Consider the following 20,635-nt stretch of genomic DNA (forward strand, 5'->3'; position numbering starts at 1 on the left):
CAATATCTTCACAATATCCCTGGCATATTATTTCAGCGCTTACTGAAAAACAATTGAAAACATCAAAATAATTAACAGGAATTTAATTTGGTGCTTAACAAAAATGCAAGAAATTAAAGGTCAAACATATATATCGACTACATACCGAGTGAAAAGAAGATGATGACTATGGCTACTGCAACGATTAAATTCTTGGTAATGAGAGAGAGATAACCACAGGCCATTTTACTTTCGATTTCTACTGATTATAATGCTACATGGCTTTGAGATGGTGATGGTATTTATAAAATTAGGAGCATATCTTAGTTAAGAAATATAATATTAGGTTCATGCACACATTTATGCCCAATATTTTTGCATCCTCCAATTCTAGTAAGATTTTAATGTCAAATGATTCAAAACCTTATGTTTAAATCTCATTAATTTCCTTTCCATCCAGAGTTTTGAAGTCAACAATGCACTTACTAAACTATAACCTCAAGTTAATGAAAATAGAAAGGGAAGTTTTATTTGAACCTATATAACCAATCCCGACACCTCTGGCGCAACAATTAAACCCTCCGTCACCTAAAGTTTGTGTGATGGCAGAGTGTAAGAACCTTGACTCATTGGGAACACAAAGCGGGGAAGACATCAACGGTGGCATTTACAGGTGGTGAACCTGATCGGGGTTTGGTAGTTTGTGGAGGAGTCAGGCTGCTGGAGCTCTGGAGGGCCTAGAAGACAAAGTGGGGAAGACATCCACGGTGCAGTGAGAAAAGTTAAGTTTCAGAAAGGGTTTTGTTTGCGGCTTATTTATTGGACGAGATTTCTTGGGTATCAAGATTTGTTGTTTTGTAACTAATTGATATCTAAACAAGTCAGTCAGAAATGCTAGGTGTGATTGTCTGATTGACTAGTCTCAGTGTTCATCTCCATGCGAGATTTTTCCATGTACCCGGAGCATGAGCAGTATACCACATGGACTGGTTAACTGGAATCCAAACAAATGATACCCAGTGCTGCTAACACAGCCTGTTCATACATGTACAGACCAAAAAGAGAACGATACAGCATTATACGAGCAATAAACGACCCAAGCTGCAGATTGCTATATACGTGAAGTTCGTCAACAGATCACAACTCCTCGAGGGAAGAGTGGCTGCGTTTAATTATACAAAATCGGCCAATACATGGTAGTTGCATATGGACAAGAAAATAGACAAACTAGGTAAAACCTATACAATAGCTGGCCTATCTTGCCTTAATAGTAGTCCAACAAATATGTATCAAACTGCAGATAAGAAACGACGTTGTCATAGATCTCAGGAAGGGCCTAGAAACCTGGCATATGCTTCAATCGGACAATTTCTTTTTATTAATCTTCAATTGGAAGCTTTACCTATCGCTGAATGATGGCGAGCATGCCTACCGTAAGAGTAAGCTGAAATCACCGAACCAGTCACATTCAACGATTGCTTAGCAAGGCCTAGAGATTTCGTTGTTGCCAGCCACATGATCCAAAAGAATCCAATCCAACCTAGTTAGGGGAACAAAGAAAAATGATAAGAACCTTGACTCAATAGGAAGTGGAATTAGAGACAATTCAAAATATAGATCCATCAGCCATCAATAAATTGTATTATACAGGACATGAACTGATCTGAAGCCAGGGAAATCGGTAACAAGGGGCACGCAAACACTTCAACAGAAACAAAACAAAGTCAGTCAATTGGTCCTTCTCAAGTAGATAAACTAACTACTTTTTGCATCCATATGTGTAGGCCTGATAAGTAATTTTCATCCATATGTGTAGGCCTGACAAGTATAATGGTTGAAAATTTAGAAACCTACCATCAATATAGTCGTAAATGCGATACTTCTGGTTATATAACACTTTTAGACAATAAGGTTGTCCTTAGATATGTAGGGGTTAGGTATTAAAAACTAAAAAGAGGTAGGAGAAGTAATGGTTAATTGGTTAACTAGCCCTACCTGTAGCTATCAGAACAGCTCCAATTGCAGATATTGTTGTGGCGGAAATAACAAAAAGAGCCACTGATAACGCTCCAATGTATATCACTGTTACACAGGCAAAGAAAATGGCCAAGAATCCTCCTGCAGCTGCCAGAGAAAGTAGGAGAGAGATAGCAACGGCATTGAAAGTTGCTGCCGCGAAGAAAAGCGTGAAGACAAGCAACCCTGTCAAGGCAAGAAGAGTAATCGTGCCAACCTGCATCAAAAGAGTCAGTTGTTAACTCAAGTGTCGACTTGAATCAATCTATATATATCAATCAATATCAGCACTTACATTTAAAAATTAGACTTGTTGGAATCACAGCAAGTGAAAAATTAGAATGGATCTAATAAAATTAATTGAAAAAACCAAGAACAATAGGACAAAGAATTTGAGGGTAAGTACATTTTCTGTGGTGATTAGTTATTATTCATGAAGACTCATTAAACATGAAGAGGAATATCAATAAGATCCTACAAGGAATAATATGCATAACATAAAATGTCTTGCTTCCATGATATAGAAAATTGCGCCCAAAAGCAGGCATAAAAAATAAATTATCCTCACTCAACATATACCAAACAACTAAGAAGCTATATCACACGAATTTATCTGATGAAGGAAACAGATTTATCATTCACAAGAATAGGTAATCACAACTACCAGACAAACTCTCTTTACAACTGCAACTAAAAGTCTAAGACTCACACATAATTGAGCTATCATCTAGTGTTACAACTGTACTGTGAACTCTGTTGTCTATCATGCCCCCGCAAACTTGGAGTGCAAAAAGAAATCTAGCAGAAGCCAAAGCTTCGGGAAATCTCTCCGTAAGTTGATCCAGACTGAGCACATAATGAACAAGGGATATCCTTACAGGTAACTTTTTCCCCAACAAAGTATTCACTTCTTTGAATTTCCTTGAATTGTTCTAACAACAATACCTTCTTCGACTTCTATTCTACCTTATGTTTCGTCTTGTTCTTCTAATTCTTCTTCCTCTATTTTACGTGCAGTTCTTATGGAAGATTTATCAACTGTTTCATCTTTAGCTTCTTATGACACTTCAGTCCCTGTGAATACCCTTGTAATGCCTCTTTCCTCTCCTTTTTCTGTCATTAACCGCCATCCTAAGCAAATGAGATCCGAACCTGGCATCTCTAAGGAAAAGGTTAAGGTTCCCAAAGCACTATATTCGTCTGCAATCATCGTGTACCACAGATTCTATATTTTCTACAGTTGTTAAATCCCTGAATGGAAGTCTGCAATGCCAGCCCTTCAACAAGCAACTTGCTCTTTAGTTCCTTTTCCATCCAATAACAAACTTGGCCACCCCCACAATATACAAGGTCAATGCAATGGGACAATGAAGCAGCGGATAATCGAGACATTCACATTCATTTGTACACATCACAGACCAATGGGAAGAAAGACACTAATAAGTACCACTCCTACATCTGTCCCTGATTTCCTTGTAAGCCACCTTCATACAATGTGAACGAAATGTCGTGCAGAATGCCCAGTGGGACTCCAAATTATGAGCTTTTCCTTGTGTCCCATTGATGAATTGACCCTCTATTCGATTAAATTTATAACCCGCAAAAATTTTGATGTGGATGAATTCCGCCACCATAGTTATCAACCTTTTTTTTTTTTTTAAGCGTATCCGGGGTGACAAAGAAAGAAAAAAGGGTTTCGTCGTCTTTTCCTTCTTCTCAACTACAGGATTTTCTAGAATGCACCGGAGCATACTATACACCGAGAACCTTGGCCATTCAATCCCTTTGATGCACATCGTGCGTAACATACACCGGAACATAAAAGAATTTTCATTAAAACAAACAAAATGTTACTTCCAGAGCTAAAAAAATTGTGTTGCTTTTATATCAATGTACAAAGCCCAAATGCATAATGTACAACCTTCATAAGCACACAGAGCTCTGGAAACAAAAAATAAATAAATAAACTCCATCTTTCCTAGATTGCAATGTACAAGTAATCAAAGCACAAGGTACAACTAATTCAAAAGCTAAGATCACCGACAATACTCACAGAGATGACTAGCAGTGCACGGAGAGGGCTCCCCCTCCGAGTCCAGAGAAGAACGTTTCGCCCACTGTTTCTGGAAGCTTCGTGAAGCAACGGACCGTTCTTGGCTAGAGAGGTTTTGATCCGTTGAAACAGCGGAGCAGCAGCACCGGCACTGGTGGAGCCGGGGAAGAGGATCTCAACAATCAGACGGTGGAAGATGCCGTAGAGAGTCTCCTCCCGGTTGGTGTGGATCTCGCCGTCGTTGTCGGTAACGTCCACGTGGACTCCGCCGTTGGTTCCGTACGGCTCCGCCATTGGGGGACTTAACGGACGGTTGAGTGAGCAAGGACTGAGCAAATCTGATAAGGCGATTAGCGAATTTGGCAGTGGGAATAATACTGTTTCTGATGATGATTATGGGTCCAGGTGGTGGACTCGACGGAAGGCCCAACGGTCAGAAATTACCGGGCTTATTTAGTTTTCTTTATGAAAAGGACAGTTGTGCCCCTTTATGGGTGAACATAGAAGGTGGTTCTAGACAACTCCCAAGTCCCAATCATAGTTTTCTACGCAATCGTAACGAATGACCGAAAGAGGAGTTCTACTGATCCGAGTAGCTATTGACCTGTTTAATATAATCTTACAAGCCAAATAGTAGTGAATAGATTTCAAACACTATTTATATCCACTTACCCTAAGCTTCACTACATGACAATCACTTTAATGCCCTGATTAGTTACAATTTTCTTCTAGGCGCCAAAACCTTGCCCGACATATTTATTCTTGCCCTACTACATTCTCCCGTCTCCTAAAGCTTTTCAGTAAAGCCTAAATATTTACTGTCTTCGCCCTACCAACTAAAGTTAAAACTTAGCTAGCTAGCTACCTGCCTTTGTAGTACTATACAAGGTTCTAAAAATGCTAGACGGTAGTTGGACGGCGAGATGAGGGCTAGCATCAACATAGGGCCTAAGCAGACTAGGTGGCTATATTCAGATGTAGACGCGAGTTGCGATGCAGATGCAGATGCGAGATGCGATGCGACAGTTGGAGATAGGGATGGGCAACGGTTATGGCAGGCGGGTAACCGCGGTTATTTACCCATAACTATTTATGCTCATACCTGCATAACCGTTTACCTTTTGGGTAATTGTCTAAACGGTTATACTTATACCCATAACCGTTTATAAACGGTTAACAATACTTATAACCGCATACCTATTTAACCGTAACCGTTTAATACCCTTTTTAACCGTAACCGCATACCTATTTAACCATAACCGTTTAATACACGTTGACCCATTTACCCTTTTTAACCCGTTTATCTTCTTCTTCTTTTTTTTTTTTTTTTTTTTTTTTTGGACAATTAAACACCGTTATAGGTACATTCATCATACATTTCCGTATTTTAATTTTTTAAGTCCTTATACCATTCCAATAATTGAAATAATAGTTTACATACGATAATTTTAACTATTACCAGTGAAGATAATATAATATTTACTAAGTATTATTGGGTTACGAAAATTGTTTTGAAGACATTTCAATCAATTTCACGGTTACCTGCAAGAAATATAAGTTAGGGGAAATTAGGTTCTCATCCTTCCTTTTGCTATTCCATTGATTAAAATCCTATTCCTTTTCAATTTTTTATCAAGGTCATTGGGTATTAATGTTAAAAATGTTACAATTAGTATATTTATATTTATGACTAAATTTTTTATCATATATTTTCAGTTTTAGTTTGTACCCATTTTTAATTTGTAATTCTTTTTAATTTGTACCAATTTTCTTTTCAGTTTTAATTTGTACCCATATATTAATTTCTTTTTGTGCCCATATTTTTTAAAGTTTATTTGTATTTGTACCCATATATATTTTTTTTATTTGTACTTTTTATTTTTGCTAAATGCACCCATGCTAATTATATGTGTCACATCCCGGCGCGGGTCGGATCACTTCCCGACCTCGCTCCACCACTGTAGCACGATATTGTCCGCTTTGGGCTTACCATTCCCTCACGGTTTTGTGTTTGGGAACTCACGAGCAACTTCCCAGTGGGTCACCCATCATGGGATTGCTCTAGCCCCCTTCTCGCTTAACTTCGGAGTTCCTACGGAACCCGAAGCCAATGAGCTCCCAAAAGGCCTCATGCTAAGTAGGGATGGGAATATACATTTAAGGATCACACCCCTGGGCGATGTGGGATGTCACAATCCACCCCCCTTAGGGGCCCGACGTCCTCGTCAGCACACACGCGAAAAGGGTTAGGCTCTGATACCAAATTGTCACATCCCGGCCTGGGCGGGATCACTTCCCTGGCCCGCTCCACCACCGTAGCACAATATTGTCCGCTTTGGGCTTACCATTCCCTTACGGTTTTGTTTTTGGGAACTCACGAGCAACTTCCCAGTGGATCACCCATCATGGGATTGCTCTAGCCCCCTTCTCGCTTAACTTCGGAGTTCCTACGGAACCCGAAGCCAGTGAGCTCCCAAAAGGCCTTGTGCTAGGTAGAGATGTGAATATACATTTAAGGATCACACCCCTGGATGATGTGGGATGTCACAATATGTACCTATTCATGTAAAAATTTTTTATTTTGTTATATGTAAAATGTACCATTTTTTTTTATATAACAGCTATTCAATTTTTTTTTTTAATCCATTTTTAAACTTATATGGGTACACTCTTTTTTCTTTGATTGTAAAATGTATCCATGTCAAGTTTAATTGAAGAAATTTACTAATGTTATTAAGATATTTTTTTTTATTATTATTTTTTTTATTTTTATGATTTTGAATCAAAGAATATTTATAGTTAAAGACTGCATCCAAAGTCTCCCTTTAAATTAATTTGGCGAATTCATTGCGGATGAGAAGCATCATTCCTGCAGCAGTGTTATTGAGAGAAGGACTGATGAATTCCTTGCTAATTTATTGGGTGCTAAGTATTATTGGACCGAGAACATGGTTTGTGTTAATTTTACATATATAAAATAAATGGATAAACGGTTACCCGTTTATAACCGCGGTTAATACCCATAACCACCCATTTAAATTTCATTGGTAACTGTTTATTTATTTAAATGATTACCCATAACCGTGAAGTTCCATAACCGCGGGTATTTTGCCCATCCCTAGTTGGAGATGCGATGCTAACCAAATAAAAACTAGACGTCATTAAATTTTACTTATTTAAATTGCTTTTATTATTGGAACAGGTAGCAAGAGGTTTTTTTTATCTTCGTATGACGCGAAATCATAGGCAATGCTATGACCAAAATGATAAGCCAAAATTAGTAAATTACAAAGTAAGAACTCTACTGATCGATCGAGCAAATCGTGGTCCCAAAATTTCAAGCGAGAGGTTAAGACTATTTACTCTGTATTAAATGAACAAAACAAATATAGTACAAGATCGAAACTGAAAACGATCGAATCAATGGAGGATACTCACTCTACTGATCGATCCAGCAAATCGTGGTCCCAATTTCAAACTGAGTTTTTTCAATCCGAGTTACGAAACAATTATAGTATAAGATCGAAATTGAAAATGATCGGATAGAGGACACTGATTACTAAACAGTGCATGGGTCTACTTTTTGGACAATCACTTTCATATTATTATTTAATTTTCTATCACATATAGGTGACATGCAGTACTACGTACTTAACTGTAACATCATATTAGGTTAGTTTCTTCATGTAAACAATCGTTGTGATTGATTCGCTTTCACACATAAGACCCACTGTGGAATATCACTCTCTTCTTTTCCTACTCATCGCACTTTCGCATAATGTTAATAACTTTGAAGTTTATGTAAATAATTTTTATCTTTCAGGATTTTTATTGTATGTGGTATATAAATTGTGATTATCCTAATTGATTCTTGATCAGGTATGTTAGTTAACATTAAACTGAAATTAAAAGTTCTAGATTTTTATTTGTTTTTTAAACAAATTATAGAGAGTAGCAATAATTGAACTTGAAACTTCTTTCGTCATAAGAAAATTAGTGCTCAATCAAGGGTAACCATAGTAATGTTTCAAATAATATTTTCATAATTGTCTTGAATTTTCTAATAATATTTTCATAAGAAAATAGTACCGGTACCATTTATTTGAACCTTAATATTGTTGAGCATGAATCTCCCATTGATGAGATATGAGACTTTGCATGGATTTATAAGTAAGTTGTGTTACTCCTCATATTGCCAATCGGTTTTATGGTAGAACATCAACTTTCTTCATCGTATCAGAGCATGTTGTCTTAGTGTGAAGCATGCCGGCTACATGCACTCCACGTCGCCCCTTTTGTGTTGTCCACGTCTTAGGCTTGAAAATTCGTCACATGTGAAGGAGCGTGTCAAGAATGAATCCCACATTGATGAGAGAAGGGGTCTTGCATGACTTTATAAGTAAGTTGGCATAATCCTCATATTACCAATTAGTTTTATATTGGAACCCCAACTTTCTTCAAATATTACAGCTATATAATTTTATGCCCTAGAAAATTGACTTCTCTTTGTCAAACCATCTCCAACCCTTAGGTTAAACCTAAAATTTTTAATCCAGAAACCGAAATTTTAGCCCGAGATTATTAAACAATGAATTTAGGGTAATTTTTTTTCTTAAAGTAACTTAAAAAAAAACTAAACAAAAAATATGTAGACTATCATAATTTAATTTTATGAACATTGTAACCTAAAAATATTCAGATTCCGATAAATATTGAACAATCACTAAAGTGAAACCATGAAACTCGTAGAACATTATGAAAGAATTTGAAACACATGAAAGAATTTTTTTTTTTTTTTAATTCTTTTAGCCGTTGTATTTAAATTTGGACCAGCTCACTAACTCAGGGGAGAATTATGGAGAATTATGGAGAATTATGGCATGAATTTGCCCCAAAAATGGGTTTGGATTAAAACTCATATTTCGCCCTAGGGTTGGAGCAAGTTAGGGTAGGTTTAGAACCTAAAATTTGAGTTTTACTTCAAGAGTTGTAGTAGGTCTCATGCATAAATGTTAGCTTTTCTTTGTTATATATATATATATATATATAGGGATAGGATCAAGGGACAAATAGTTTTACAAATATTTTTACTCTTCTTTGTAGCCTTTAGATTTTATAACATCCAACAATTCTTATTTATTCATTAAATGATATGGATACTTATGTGGATTTTAACTAATATTAATGATATTTGAAAGAAAAAAAAACTAATATTAATGATAAAAACAAAACTGAAAAACATAAAATCTGGAAAATTAAAAATAAATTTAAAAAAGGCAAAAACCCTAGCTAGCTGTAATCGTGAAAACAAACTATCAGACTTTGAGCCCTAATAACACAAAAACGTGAAATCTCTTCGAGGTCTACAATGCCTTGGATGAAAGCTAATTAACAAGCCATTGAAAAGCTTTCTTGTCAATCAAGGACATGCTTAAGAATTTAATGCGAATTAATTTAAGGTTTTAAAACCTCATCCTTTTCTATGAAAATTTGATTTTATTTCGGATATCAAGATTCTGTTTCTAGGCTTAGAAGCACCATCGGGGCATCTTCACTGATTGAAAAAAAAATGGACTTCTTTAATAATGGGGCAAGAGTTCTCTGAAACTATCTTTTAATCCCCTCTTTTTCTTCAGCCACTATGTATTGCTTGCTTCCCATGACCTGCAATTGCAGACAACCCATGAAAATACACTATTGATACTGAGGATGATTCAAGGGAGGAGAGAGAAGGAAGAAGATAGTGACAGGGTCAGTTAGGTTGTAGGGAACGATCAAGATTGATATACCCACCATGGATGATTTAGTCTTGTCATCTTAGTTAACAATGGCCTAGGGGGTTAGAGGAAGATGGAGGCTGGAAAGTTTACGTTTCACTAACCTGATATTGTTGCTTAAAATGTTTTAATTGAATAAAGTCTTTTTATTTCCATGTAATTGCCACATCATCTAGTAGTTTATCTTTAGTCATATTAGTTTTAACTTTCATTCGGGACCATTAGATTTAAAAAGATATATTTCAAAGGTGGTAGCTAATAACAACTGTTGAAATGTTTTAAACTCATCACTTTTTGCTTCTGTGGATATCAGACATGCACGTCACTGGCCGTATAAGATTTAGTTAGTTCGATCGTATCCATGGCTTTAACGTTATGGCAAACACTCTATTTATACATAATGGTACCTAGGTAGCTTTCTGGAGTCTTCGAAGTGGCTAGCAGGCAAAAGATAAGCTAAGCTTTGATGCTAGCTAGCAGATAAGAGATGGAGGGATATAACTTTAACTTGAGTGTGATGAGAAAAGGTGCCTGGACTCGAGAGGAAGATGATCTTCTGAGGCAGCGCATAGAGATTCTTGGGGAAGGAAAGTGGCACCAAGTTCCTCACAAAGCGGGTATATATGTTAATGTGTATATTTAACTATGAAAGATGGATATGTGTATTGCTAGTAAGCATTTCATTGGTGTTACAATCATACAATGTAAGACCTTTCGCTAATTGGTTTCAAGAAATTGAATGTTCTAATTTTTATTAATACTTTAGAACATGCTAACTGTATAACGGTCATACCTGCTCTCACCTCACATAATATATGTTGTTTACATATATGGCTGAAGTGACCTCTGTATATGTGAAGAGGGCCATGTTGAGAGACTTAGTCCCTCACATAATTGTTCACGTAGAAAGATGTTATATAAACTTTGAATTATGTACTCAGGCTTAAACAGGTGCAGGAAGAGCTGCAGACTAAGATGGTTGAACTATCTGAAGCCAAATATCAAGAGAGGAGACTTTACAGAGGATGAAGTAGATCTTATAGTTAGACTTCACAAGCTTTTAGGAAACAGGTACTAATAAATGAATAAATGTCTCTTTCAATTCCTATCGTCCTCATTATTGTACTTCTTGTTGAGAATGAATCTCATAATGAGAGATTAAGGGACCTAACATGAGAAGTAAATTGGGCTAGTTCTCATACTGCCACTTGGTTTTATGGTAGAACTCCAACTTTTTTTTATGGTGTCAGAGCACGTGTGAAGCTCAATTGCCACACGTGCTCCACGTTACTCTGGTTGTATTGTCTGCGTGTTTGACTTGAAAATTTACCAAACGTGAGGGGGTGTATTGGAGATGAGTCCCAAATTGATGAGAAGAGAAACATTGCACTTACTCACAAGTAATTGAAATACTCCTCATATTGTCAATTAATGCTCTAATATTACGTTCAACTCAAACAATGCTTCTTATAGAAGGTAAATATTTCTTAATGATTTTTGCAAGTAAAGTCCATTTTCGTGCTTTTCATCCCTACTCGACTCAACAAACCTTTAAGATTTTGTATTCGGCCTCATTTGGTATTGAAGCCTGGATTAGAATAGATGAAAATTTATCCCCACAAATAGTGTATTAGAAGGGAGAACTTTTCTTCAAGTCTAATCCCTGTTTCAACCCCCATGAATAAGAAAAGTGTTCTTGTCTACTTTCAATATACCTTCAACTTGAAGGTAAAATATGAATTACTCATGAAGAAAACTCGTTCATCCCTATCTCCTCAAAGTTATAAGATTAGAAGGAAGAAGTTTCCTTCATGTCTAATCCCATTCTAATCTGTCAACATGATCTTTTACGCTATGTTTGGGTAAGAGATTTTCATGTCCCAAGAGATTGAAGCCAAATTAGTAACAAATAGACGCAAAATGTTAATAGAGGATTAAAACAGCATTCCATGAGCTTTCTGAAGGCGTATAAGAGGGATTTACAAATTACAATCTAAAAAGCGGGCGGTTTGTATAGGGCATGATAGACGTACAAAGAGAAAGCTTCTTCAGTAATTTTTGTTTAGGAAAAATAAAATTGGACAATCTTGGGTGTAAGATATATATAGTCTCTTAAAATATATTAACCGCCGTGTAGAAACACCCCATTAAACGGTACTTCTCCTGTCTGCCTTATTTGGTGCCTCGAATAATACCAAATATAGTATAAAATAATAGTTAATATTTTTAATCAGATACAACACTAAACACCTGATAGTACAATCAACTGCTTGACAATATAGCCAAGACTAATAATTAACAATTTTTTTGTTAAATAATTAATTAAGTTCAACTTACCAAAGGAATTCAAATAATTTTTTTTTATTCCAAGCGTTGTAGGATGAGAAATGGTTTGAACTCAATATGCAGTGGGTTCAAATAATTATCTTAAAGTTATTATATTTTATTTGTTAAAAAATAAAAAGTTATTATATTTTAGAGCTTAAATTAATTCTTTACCAACCTATATTGTTATGTAATAATTACACGCAGAAATGTAATTTTTGTATTAGAATTAGTTCACTCCATTAAATTCTAGAGAAGAAAAATGTTTATGCAATCTAACAACCTCTTGTTTCTTTTTCTTTTTTTTCTTACACAGGTGGTCATTGATTGCTGGAAGACTTCCAGGAAGAACATCGAATGATGTGAAAAATTATTGGAACACTCGATTGCGGATCGATTCTCGCGTGAAAACGATGAAAAATAAATTCCAAGAAACGAGGAAGACCATAGTGATAAGACCTCAACCCCAGAAATTCATCCAAAGTTCATATTACTTGAACAGTAAAGAACCAATTCTGGACCATATTCAATCAGCAGAAGATTTAAGTACGCCATCACAAACGTTGTCATCGACAAAGAATGGAAATGATTGGTGGGAAACCTTGTTAGAAGACGAGGATACTTTTGAAAGAATTGCATGTCCCAGCCTTCAGTTAGAGGAAGAACACTTCACAAGTTTTTGGCTTGATGATATGCAACGGTCGTCAAGATCATGTGTCACTTTTCCTGAAGTAGGACAAAGTAGAGGTGATTTTTCCTTGAACATGGACCTTTGGGATCATTCAAAAGACGAATAGCTAGAGAAAATGATTCCACTTCTTTAGTATCATCAAGCTTGCTTACTATCTTTGCTCGATTGTACTAGTTTAGTATTGTCGTATGATTATAAAAAAATACAATAAATAAAAGCTCCCCACCTTATTAAACATCTGTAAAATCTTGATATATATCTTTATTTGTAAAAATCACATAAAAATTTCCAACAACCAGTTTGAGTCTCGATTGGATGCGGTCGTCGTTGTAAACTTTTGCTACAATGGTTTTCTGTTGATTTTGTTCTGCAATAACTGAATCAAGTTTGCAATTGAAAGCTAACTGAATACATATACTTTTTTGATATATACATATATAGTAAATATGATATTTAAAATTGAAAATCGATGGATGTAGTCTTTGAAAATGAACGTTGCAAATCACTATGATCATTCCGTCACAATTTTATCAAAAATTTTGTAATGTGCTGCTGAGGCATATAATTTGGTCTCATAAGTCTAATTAAATATTTTTATGTTGAAATTTAAATACTGAATACATAAATTTTTTTGTATTATTAAAAACTTGAAAAAAAAAAAAAAAAAAAAAAAAGAAGAGTGGAATCTGCGTGGTTGCACAACCCAAACGATGTTCATCATCTTCTTCCTCAGGGTGCTGAGTACTCACCTGCCTCTAGTCGGTGTACATCCAACATGCCATTTCTGCCTCTAGCCGGTCATTTCTACAAATTCATTTAGTTTTTGTCGAATCTGTCAACTATTTCGTCAAATATGAGGACGAACACCGGCATGGAGGAGCCGTGCACGAGGGTCCCTAAGCTTCTGAAGATCATTAGCAGCCAAACGTACTGCAAAGGAGAAGAGCTGGAAAAGGGCAGGTTCAGTTCCTTCTCTTCTCCGCCTTTGGCAATGTCTTCGACTCCGCCGCTGTCTCTGCCTCCGCCACTGCAGCAGCTCACCTTGTTATGATAAAAAGGGATAGCACAGAGCACAACGAACCCAACAAAAAGAAACAAGCTTTAGAGTTTGAGATCTAAAGAACCCATCTTTTTTCCTTCCTCTCTTTTTTGTTTCCCCAAAATCCACCACCTTATCAAGAAAATGTTTTCTTTGGAGTAACTGAAGGACAACCCACAAGAACACTTGTCAAATACAAATTCAATCTGAAAAAATTCAAGGGTGAGAAACTCACTCTGGTATGAAAGAGTGTGACAAGCTGTCAAGGGCGATTTGTTCAAGGTGATCAGCCCAATACAGCTTCGTCAGCCGGAGAGAAAATGAAGAGGCGAGAGAGAGGAGAGAGGTTGGATCAGTGGTGAAGGAGATAATTCCTCTTCCTTTTTTTCTTCTTTCTCAAGTTTTTATTATACCAAAAAAAATATATATATATATTCATTATTTAAATATTTTTAATCTACATAATAATTTTTAATTAGATTTGTGACACATCAATACATAACAGAATGATCACATATATTCACGACACCCATTTTTAAAGGCTACATTGATCGATTTTCAAGTTCAAATATCATCTTGCTCAAGTGAGCTAATTTCAGAGATTATTTTTTATACAAACCCAAAACTTAATAAAAAAATTTGTTATTATTTATTTGAAACTAATAAAATATATTTACAATTTGGGCCCTAAATTAATGAAATCCATTCCCACACCACATTCTCCCCCGCCTACTTGATCTCGTCATCCCCATCTCTGCTCCTCACCCCCTGGACAGTGACCACCACCGCCTCTCTCTTTTCAAATTCATTCTCATTCAAATATCACTCCGCCCAGCCACCCACCGCCGTAGAAAACCTCCTCTACCTGCGGGAATAACTCGTGTTCCTTGAGCTCGAGTTAATTGCTGGCCAAGCTCTTGAAAGCGGAAAAATCGTGAAAAATAGATATGGACATTGTTGAGACCGAAAAATGTCACATGCAAGCCTAATTAAGTCTCGAAGCTTAATTGTTATACAAGCCTCAAGCCGAGCCCCAATACATGCAAAGGTGCGGAATCAAGAATGAGTTATATTTGCAATCATGCTATGCTATGTTAATCAAGCCGAGCCCAAATACATGCAAAGGTGTGGAATCAAGAATGAGTTGTATTCATAATAATGACATGCTACATTAATCAAGCCACATATTTGCGTAAATCATGCCACACTCGTGCAAACTCATGCATATTCGTCACGCCAAGTTTTATCACGCAAATCACTATTCATGCTAAGATTAGCCCAAGTCACATGCCCGGGGACTTTCCAAGTGGATTATGGTGTAGATGGTTGCAGAAGTTCATTGGGACTACGTGGAGTCAAGATTATGGAAGACTTTGGGTTGCTCGGGAGCCCAAAAGTCCAAGCTCATAACCTGTGTATTCCATGTGGGTAAGTTTGAGAGAAAACCAACCTAGTTTCTTCCTTTTCCTAGCAAACTAACTAACTTAGTTAGGAAGGAACCAAGCCCTAAGCCTTAGAGTCACGTGAAAGCCCAGCTAGACATGCATTGAAGGAAGAAAGAAGCAAACTTTCCTTTCCTAACTCACACAAAAAATGTAACATCCCACATCGCCCACGGGAGTGATCCTTAAATGTATATTCTCATCCCTACCTAGCACAAGGCCTTTTGGGAGCTCATTGGCTTCGGGTTCCGTAGGAACTCCGAAGTTAAGCGAGAAGGGGGCTAGAGCAATCCCATGATGGGTGACCCACTGGGAAGTTGCTTGTGAGTTCCCAAAAACAAAACCGTGAGGGAATGGTAACCCCAAAGCGGATAATATCGTGCTACGGTGGTGGAGCGGGCCCAAGAAGTGATACGCCTCGGGCCGAGATGTGACAAAAAACCAACGCATGAAAGCCAGGAGACGGAGATGCGTTACCAAAAGTAACGCTTGTGGAAAACTAACCCAAGAAAACAACGCCCGAAGAAGGATGCACAACGTAGTATTCAAGTGAGTGGCTGCGTTTAGTTGTCTTACACTAATAAGGAGTTGCGGTTAGGTCAGGAGAAAAGGGAGAGAAAACTAAACCACAATTAGAGATTCCTTAGGAACCCTAGAAATGAATCATTCACCTATAAAAGAGGTATCAGAAGCAATTAGAAAGAGGAGGACATTATAACATAAGGGAGGGTTCAAACATTAGAGAGAGAAACATAGAACCATTTTTCTACAACTTTAAAGTATTCCCCCAGATTTCATTCAACCCTTTCAGTCAAGGAAAACCGCTTTAGAACCCAAAAAGCCAAATTATCCAACCTAGAACACCATACAACCATGCCAACTCTTTCTTTCTCTCATGCCAAATTAATAACCTTCTAGCTTTCACACTATGCCTCACTTGAGCAAGCCATTATTTTCTTAATCATGCTAATCTTCGAGTCACTAATCTAACTAAGATATTGTAATACCCCGTATTAAAATATATAAAAATTATATATATATATGTGTGTGTGTGTGTGTGTGGGTGATTATTTATATGTAATGATTTTATTTGATTTATTTTTGTGCAAGAACCTACTTTCAATATGTGAAATAGTTCAATGTAAAATCTTTTTTTTTTTTTTTTTTGCTACAAATTATTTCAAAAACTAGCTAGTAGTATTTCATATTCGTATGTAATTAGAGATATTTTTAGTTTGAGTTGGAGAAGGGGTTGAGTTGTAGAAGGGGATAATGATGAGTTTGGCTAGATTTTTCTCACAAAGGCTAAGTGGTGTTTGGCAACCATTAGAGAATAAAGAGGAGGAGTTAGTCACTACTCTAGATAGGTTAAGGTGGAAGTTGGTAATTAATAGAAGCTAATAATTAGGGTGTGGAGGTGGGAAGCCTTTGGCTTATACATGTGGCTAGGTGTTGAGTTTGGTTTGATATTTTTACCAAGTAGGAGTGAGTTGGCAAGTTGAGTTAATGTGGAGAGATTACTCACCCCTAAACATTGGAGAGGTGTGAGTCTATGTAGAGCCATAGCTAGGTATGAGTATGTATTGGCATGCATGTGGCAATATGTTGTTTTAGAGTGCTTACTCACTAGCCTAGGGGAATTTCAATTAATTGTCTATATTCTCTCTTCAATGCTTCAATCTATCATTCCAAATTTTCCAATGAGGTGAGAATGGGTGGGATGCATATTCCTTAGAGATGAACGTGGCCTTGGATGCTTGTATCCACCTTGCATAATATTGATTAACTTCACACATGTCACTTTGCCATTTGAACACATATTTAATTCATGATTAATCTAACACTTGTTGTTTTTCCATTGGAACACATTTCATTGCTATTGATTAGGACAACAATTGTTGCTTTGTGATTGGAACACATTTCATGGTAATGATTAGCACAACACTTGCTTTCTTTCCATTGGCACACTTGTGGAGATTCTTTGGAGAAGAAGATGTCATGCAATCTACATAAAGGAAAGAGAAAAGAAACAACGGAAGGAGGTATAAAGGAAAAGAGGAAGAAGAAAAGAGAGAGGAAGAAGAAGAAAAAAAAAGAACAACTCCAACAAAAAGTCATTCTCCCTTTCATATTACCTTCCTATTTTTCTTTTACATGTTCTTAGGGCTTAAAGCGATCTTTCATAGTATTTGTAAGTCCCTCATATATAGTAAAATACAATGAAAGCAAAACCCAATGGATGTAGTCGATTTGGTGAACCACCTAAATCTTGTGTGTTTATGCGTTTACATTTGAGATCATTTCCATGCAAGCACTTCCACCAAACTATCAAAAATCTCCATTTATTTTCACTTGAGAATGATGTACAAGAATGTACAAGAGTGTGAGACAAATCCCAGAAAAATACATGAGACTTTACCCAATAAATATTTCCATCAAACTACTATCATTTTCATCTATTAAAAGAAAGATATCCAAAAACTAGAAATTCGTCCAGCCTAGTTAACAGATCAAAACACCATCATCCATAGATTAGATCATAATACTTTCTCCATGAGAGTTCTTCATCTGTATCTCTACCATGATATATCCAAATTTCAAGAAAATCCAACGGTGCGATCTTCCAATATGTTTAAATTACCAACTCAGTCTCTAATCCCGCAGAAAACTGGACAACCATGTTATGAGTACCAAAACCTCATTTTTTGTAGCTCCAATCGAAACACTTCCTTCACAAAAGTTGATAGTTCTTTATCATCTCCTCTATAACATATCCAAAAACCAGATCAATCTAATCTATGTGCTGATTCGAACAGCTGATAGTTTCAGCTATATTAAAGAAGAAGAAGTAGAAGTGGTGGGCTAAAATAAAAATAAAAGATGATGTTTGGAAAGGGAAAAGCTAGAAACATGATTTCATGCCTTGAGGCTTTGAGACATATATTTCACTCTAAAATTATTTTCTCTAACATGGATGTCTATTCTTTTCTAATGAAAATAGGTTGCCCGACCAAGATGCACGAGACGTTGGAAAAACATATATGGAGTGGTCTACGAGCAACATTTTATATGATGGATTATAAATAATTACTTTGTTATTAATATTATGATTATATTATTCTTGTTACTAATCAATTTGATTTATGTTGAAGCTTGCAGACTTGTAAGATAAAGTGTGAGTATTGATATTTATGTGAACATGACATATACATATGCATTGCAAAGCAAGACAAAGAGTTGTGTTGAGTTTGTAAAGTGTTTGAGTTGTGAGGATATTCAAGGGCTGAAATTTGCCTTGAATAATAATGAACTGTGTATATGTCAAGTGTAAGGTGCAGGCCTTGAGTATACAAATTGTTTAATTATAAAAATAAGGCTTTTTAGTCAAAATGGTCCCTGAGATTTGCATAACTCCTCACTTTCGTCCCTAAGATTTCAAATCAATAGAAGTGGTCCTTGAGATTATCCACCATCCATCATTTTGGTCATTCCGTTAAAAACTCCATTTAGTGTCCCAGAGCTCTTGGCCGGAAGTTTGGGCAATTTTCAAAACTTCGTAACTCTATCGTTTCTTAACCAAATTCGACCCATAATATATCAAAATGAAGATAGGAAAGTGCAGAATAAGATTATACCTATTTGGAAGCCAAATGATTGCCAGAGATGGTCAAAAAATAGCCTCAAAGTTGATAGGTCCAAGGGAAAACTAGAAAACTCGTCGGAAACTCGCCGAAAACTGGGTAAACTTTAAACGTTCATAAGTTCTTCAATACTCAACGAAATCAAGTGATTCAAAAACGAAAATCATACTTCTTGATGAGAAAAAGATAATGGTATCATTTTCAACCGCTAACTCACCGTGTTTTGGCTGGAATGGCTCGAAAGTGGGTGTCTTGGTCTCAAGTTTGCCACTTTCGAGCCATTTTTCTGCCAAACCATGGTGATTTAGCCATAAAAAAAATAAAAAATAAAAAAAGGGTACCATTCTCTTCGCTTCGTTGAGAATTATGATTTTTTTTTTTGAATCACTTGATTCGTTGAGTATTGAAGAAATTATGAACGTTTAAAGTTTACCCAGTTTTCGACGAGTTTTCCAGTTTTCTCTCGGACCAGTCAACTTTGAGGCTATTTTCCAACCATCTTTAGAAACCATTGGGCTTCCAAATAGATATAATCTTATTCTGCACTTTCCTATCTTCATTTTGATATATTATGGGTCAAATTTGGTTAAGAAATGATTGAGTTACGAAGCTTTGAAAATTGCCCAAACTTCCGGCCAAGAGCTCCAGGACACTTAACGGAGTTTCTAATGGAATGACCAAAATGAAGGATGGTGGACAATCTCAGGGACCAAAGTGAGGAGTTATGCAAATCTCAGGGACCATTTTGGCTAAAAAGCCTAAAAATAATGAAATCTTGTATATGTCAGGTGTCGGGTGCAGGGCTTGAATATACAATTGAGCGTTGGGGGAAGTGCATGTTTAATAAAGTGGAAACTGAGAGTTTAACTACATAAATTAAGTTTAAGGGATGAACGGGAGTTAACTCATATTCTAACGTATCTGGAGCCAAGTGATATAAGCATGGAATGGGACATGTAGGCTTGGGTGCCTTAGATATGTGTTGCCGGGATTAGAAGGGAGTGAATACATTCATCCATTTTATTTGAATATGTTCCATGCATCTCATGGCATACAGTTTATGTATTTGCAAGAGCTACTCATTTCAATTATTATTTTAGTTGGTACTTTTGTTATGAATTAATTTGTGTACTATAGTTATTCCGCTGCGTATTTTAAAATTTTGTATGTAAGATTTTGTTGATATATGGTGTAATTGTTATAATTTTATTTTATTTTCCACGACATCTTGGTTGTAGAATTTATTTCTATAGCTAAGATATAACTCACACCCTAACTCGTGAATAGTCTTTATTCGCGGGTCGGGGCATGACAGATATTTTCTAAGCAAGCTAATCTTTTCGAGATATTCCAAGACTTGGTACAAAACCGATCCAAAGGAGACAAGAGGATGTTCTCAAAGCCCAAGTCCACTTCGACCTAAATGTCCCCTAACAGTCATCAACCTGACCCGACGTCATAACCAATTGGTCCACCTAATCCTTACCGTTCGTCATGAAAACCAACATGCCTCATCATTGCACGATGAAACTAGATCCTCCACCACAATCAACAACTTCAGCGTCGTTTGGATGAGAAGAATTTTCAGATTTGAATCATAGGTAGCTTTGGACATGTCAACATCATACATGTCGTAACTCAAGAACCTCACCATGGCCGGGATGAAGCTGGT

The 20,635-nt window shown here is 36.4% G+C and overlaps 2 protein-coding genes across 3 annotated transcripts; one reads left to right on the forward strand and one right to left on the reverse strand.

The window, feature by feature from the left end:
• Positions 1-1,104: 1,104 nt before the first annotated feature.
• Positions 1,105-4,624, reverse strand: LOC103959464. 2 transcript variants are annotated; one of them, XM_048566289.1, is made up of 3 exons: positions 4,040-4,624; positions 1,975-2,212; positions 1,105-1,519 (listed from the first exon to the last, which is right to left on the reverse strand). In XM_048566289.1, the coding sequence occupies exons 1-3, from the start codon at positions 4,340-4,342 to the stop codon at positions 1,365-1,367; spliced, it is 696 nt and encodes a 231-aa protein (XP_048422246.1). In that variant the 5' UTR covers positions 4,343-4,624; the 3' UTR covers positions 1,105-1,364. The 2 variants fall into 2 exon arrangements, with proteins under 2 accessions (XP_048422246.1, XP_009370090.2); XM_009371815.3 differs by having other exon boundaries at positions 4,049-4,614.
• Positions 4,625-10,312: 5,688 nt separating this feature from the next.
• On the forward strand, positions 10,313-10,903 carry LOC103959465 (transcription factor MYB114-like). Its single transcript, XM_009371816.3, has 2 exons — positions 10,313-10,442; positions 10,767-10,903. Exons 1-2 carry the CDS (start codon positions 10,313-10,315, stop codon positions 10,901-10,903), a joined length of 267 nt encoding a protein of 88 aa, XP_009370091.2.
• The last annotated feature ends 9,732 nt before the right edge of the window (positions 10,904-20,635 follow it).

This window comes from the organism of the source record quoted next, unplaced genomic scaffold (genome assembly GCF_019419815.1).
Source record: "Pyrus x bretschneideri cultivar Hongxiangsu unplaced genomic scaffold, Pyrus_bretschneideri_v1 Contig41, whole genome shotgun sequence".
In the NCBI taxonomy this organism is placed as follows: Eukaryota; Viridiplantae; Streptophyta; class Magnoliopsida; order Rosales; family Rosaceae; genus Pyrus; species Pyrus x bretschneideri.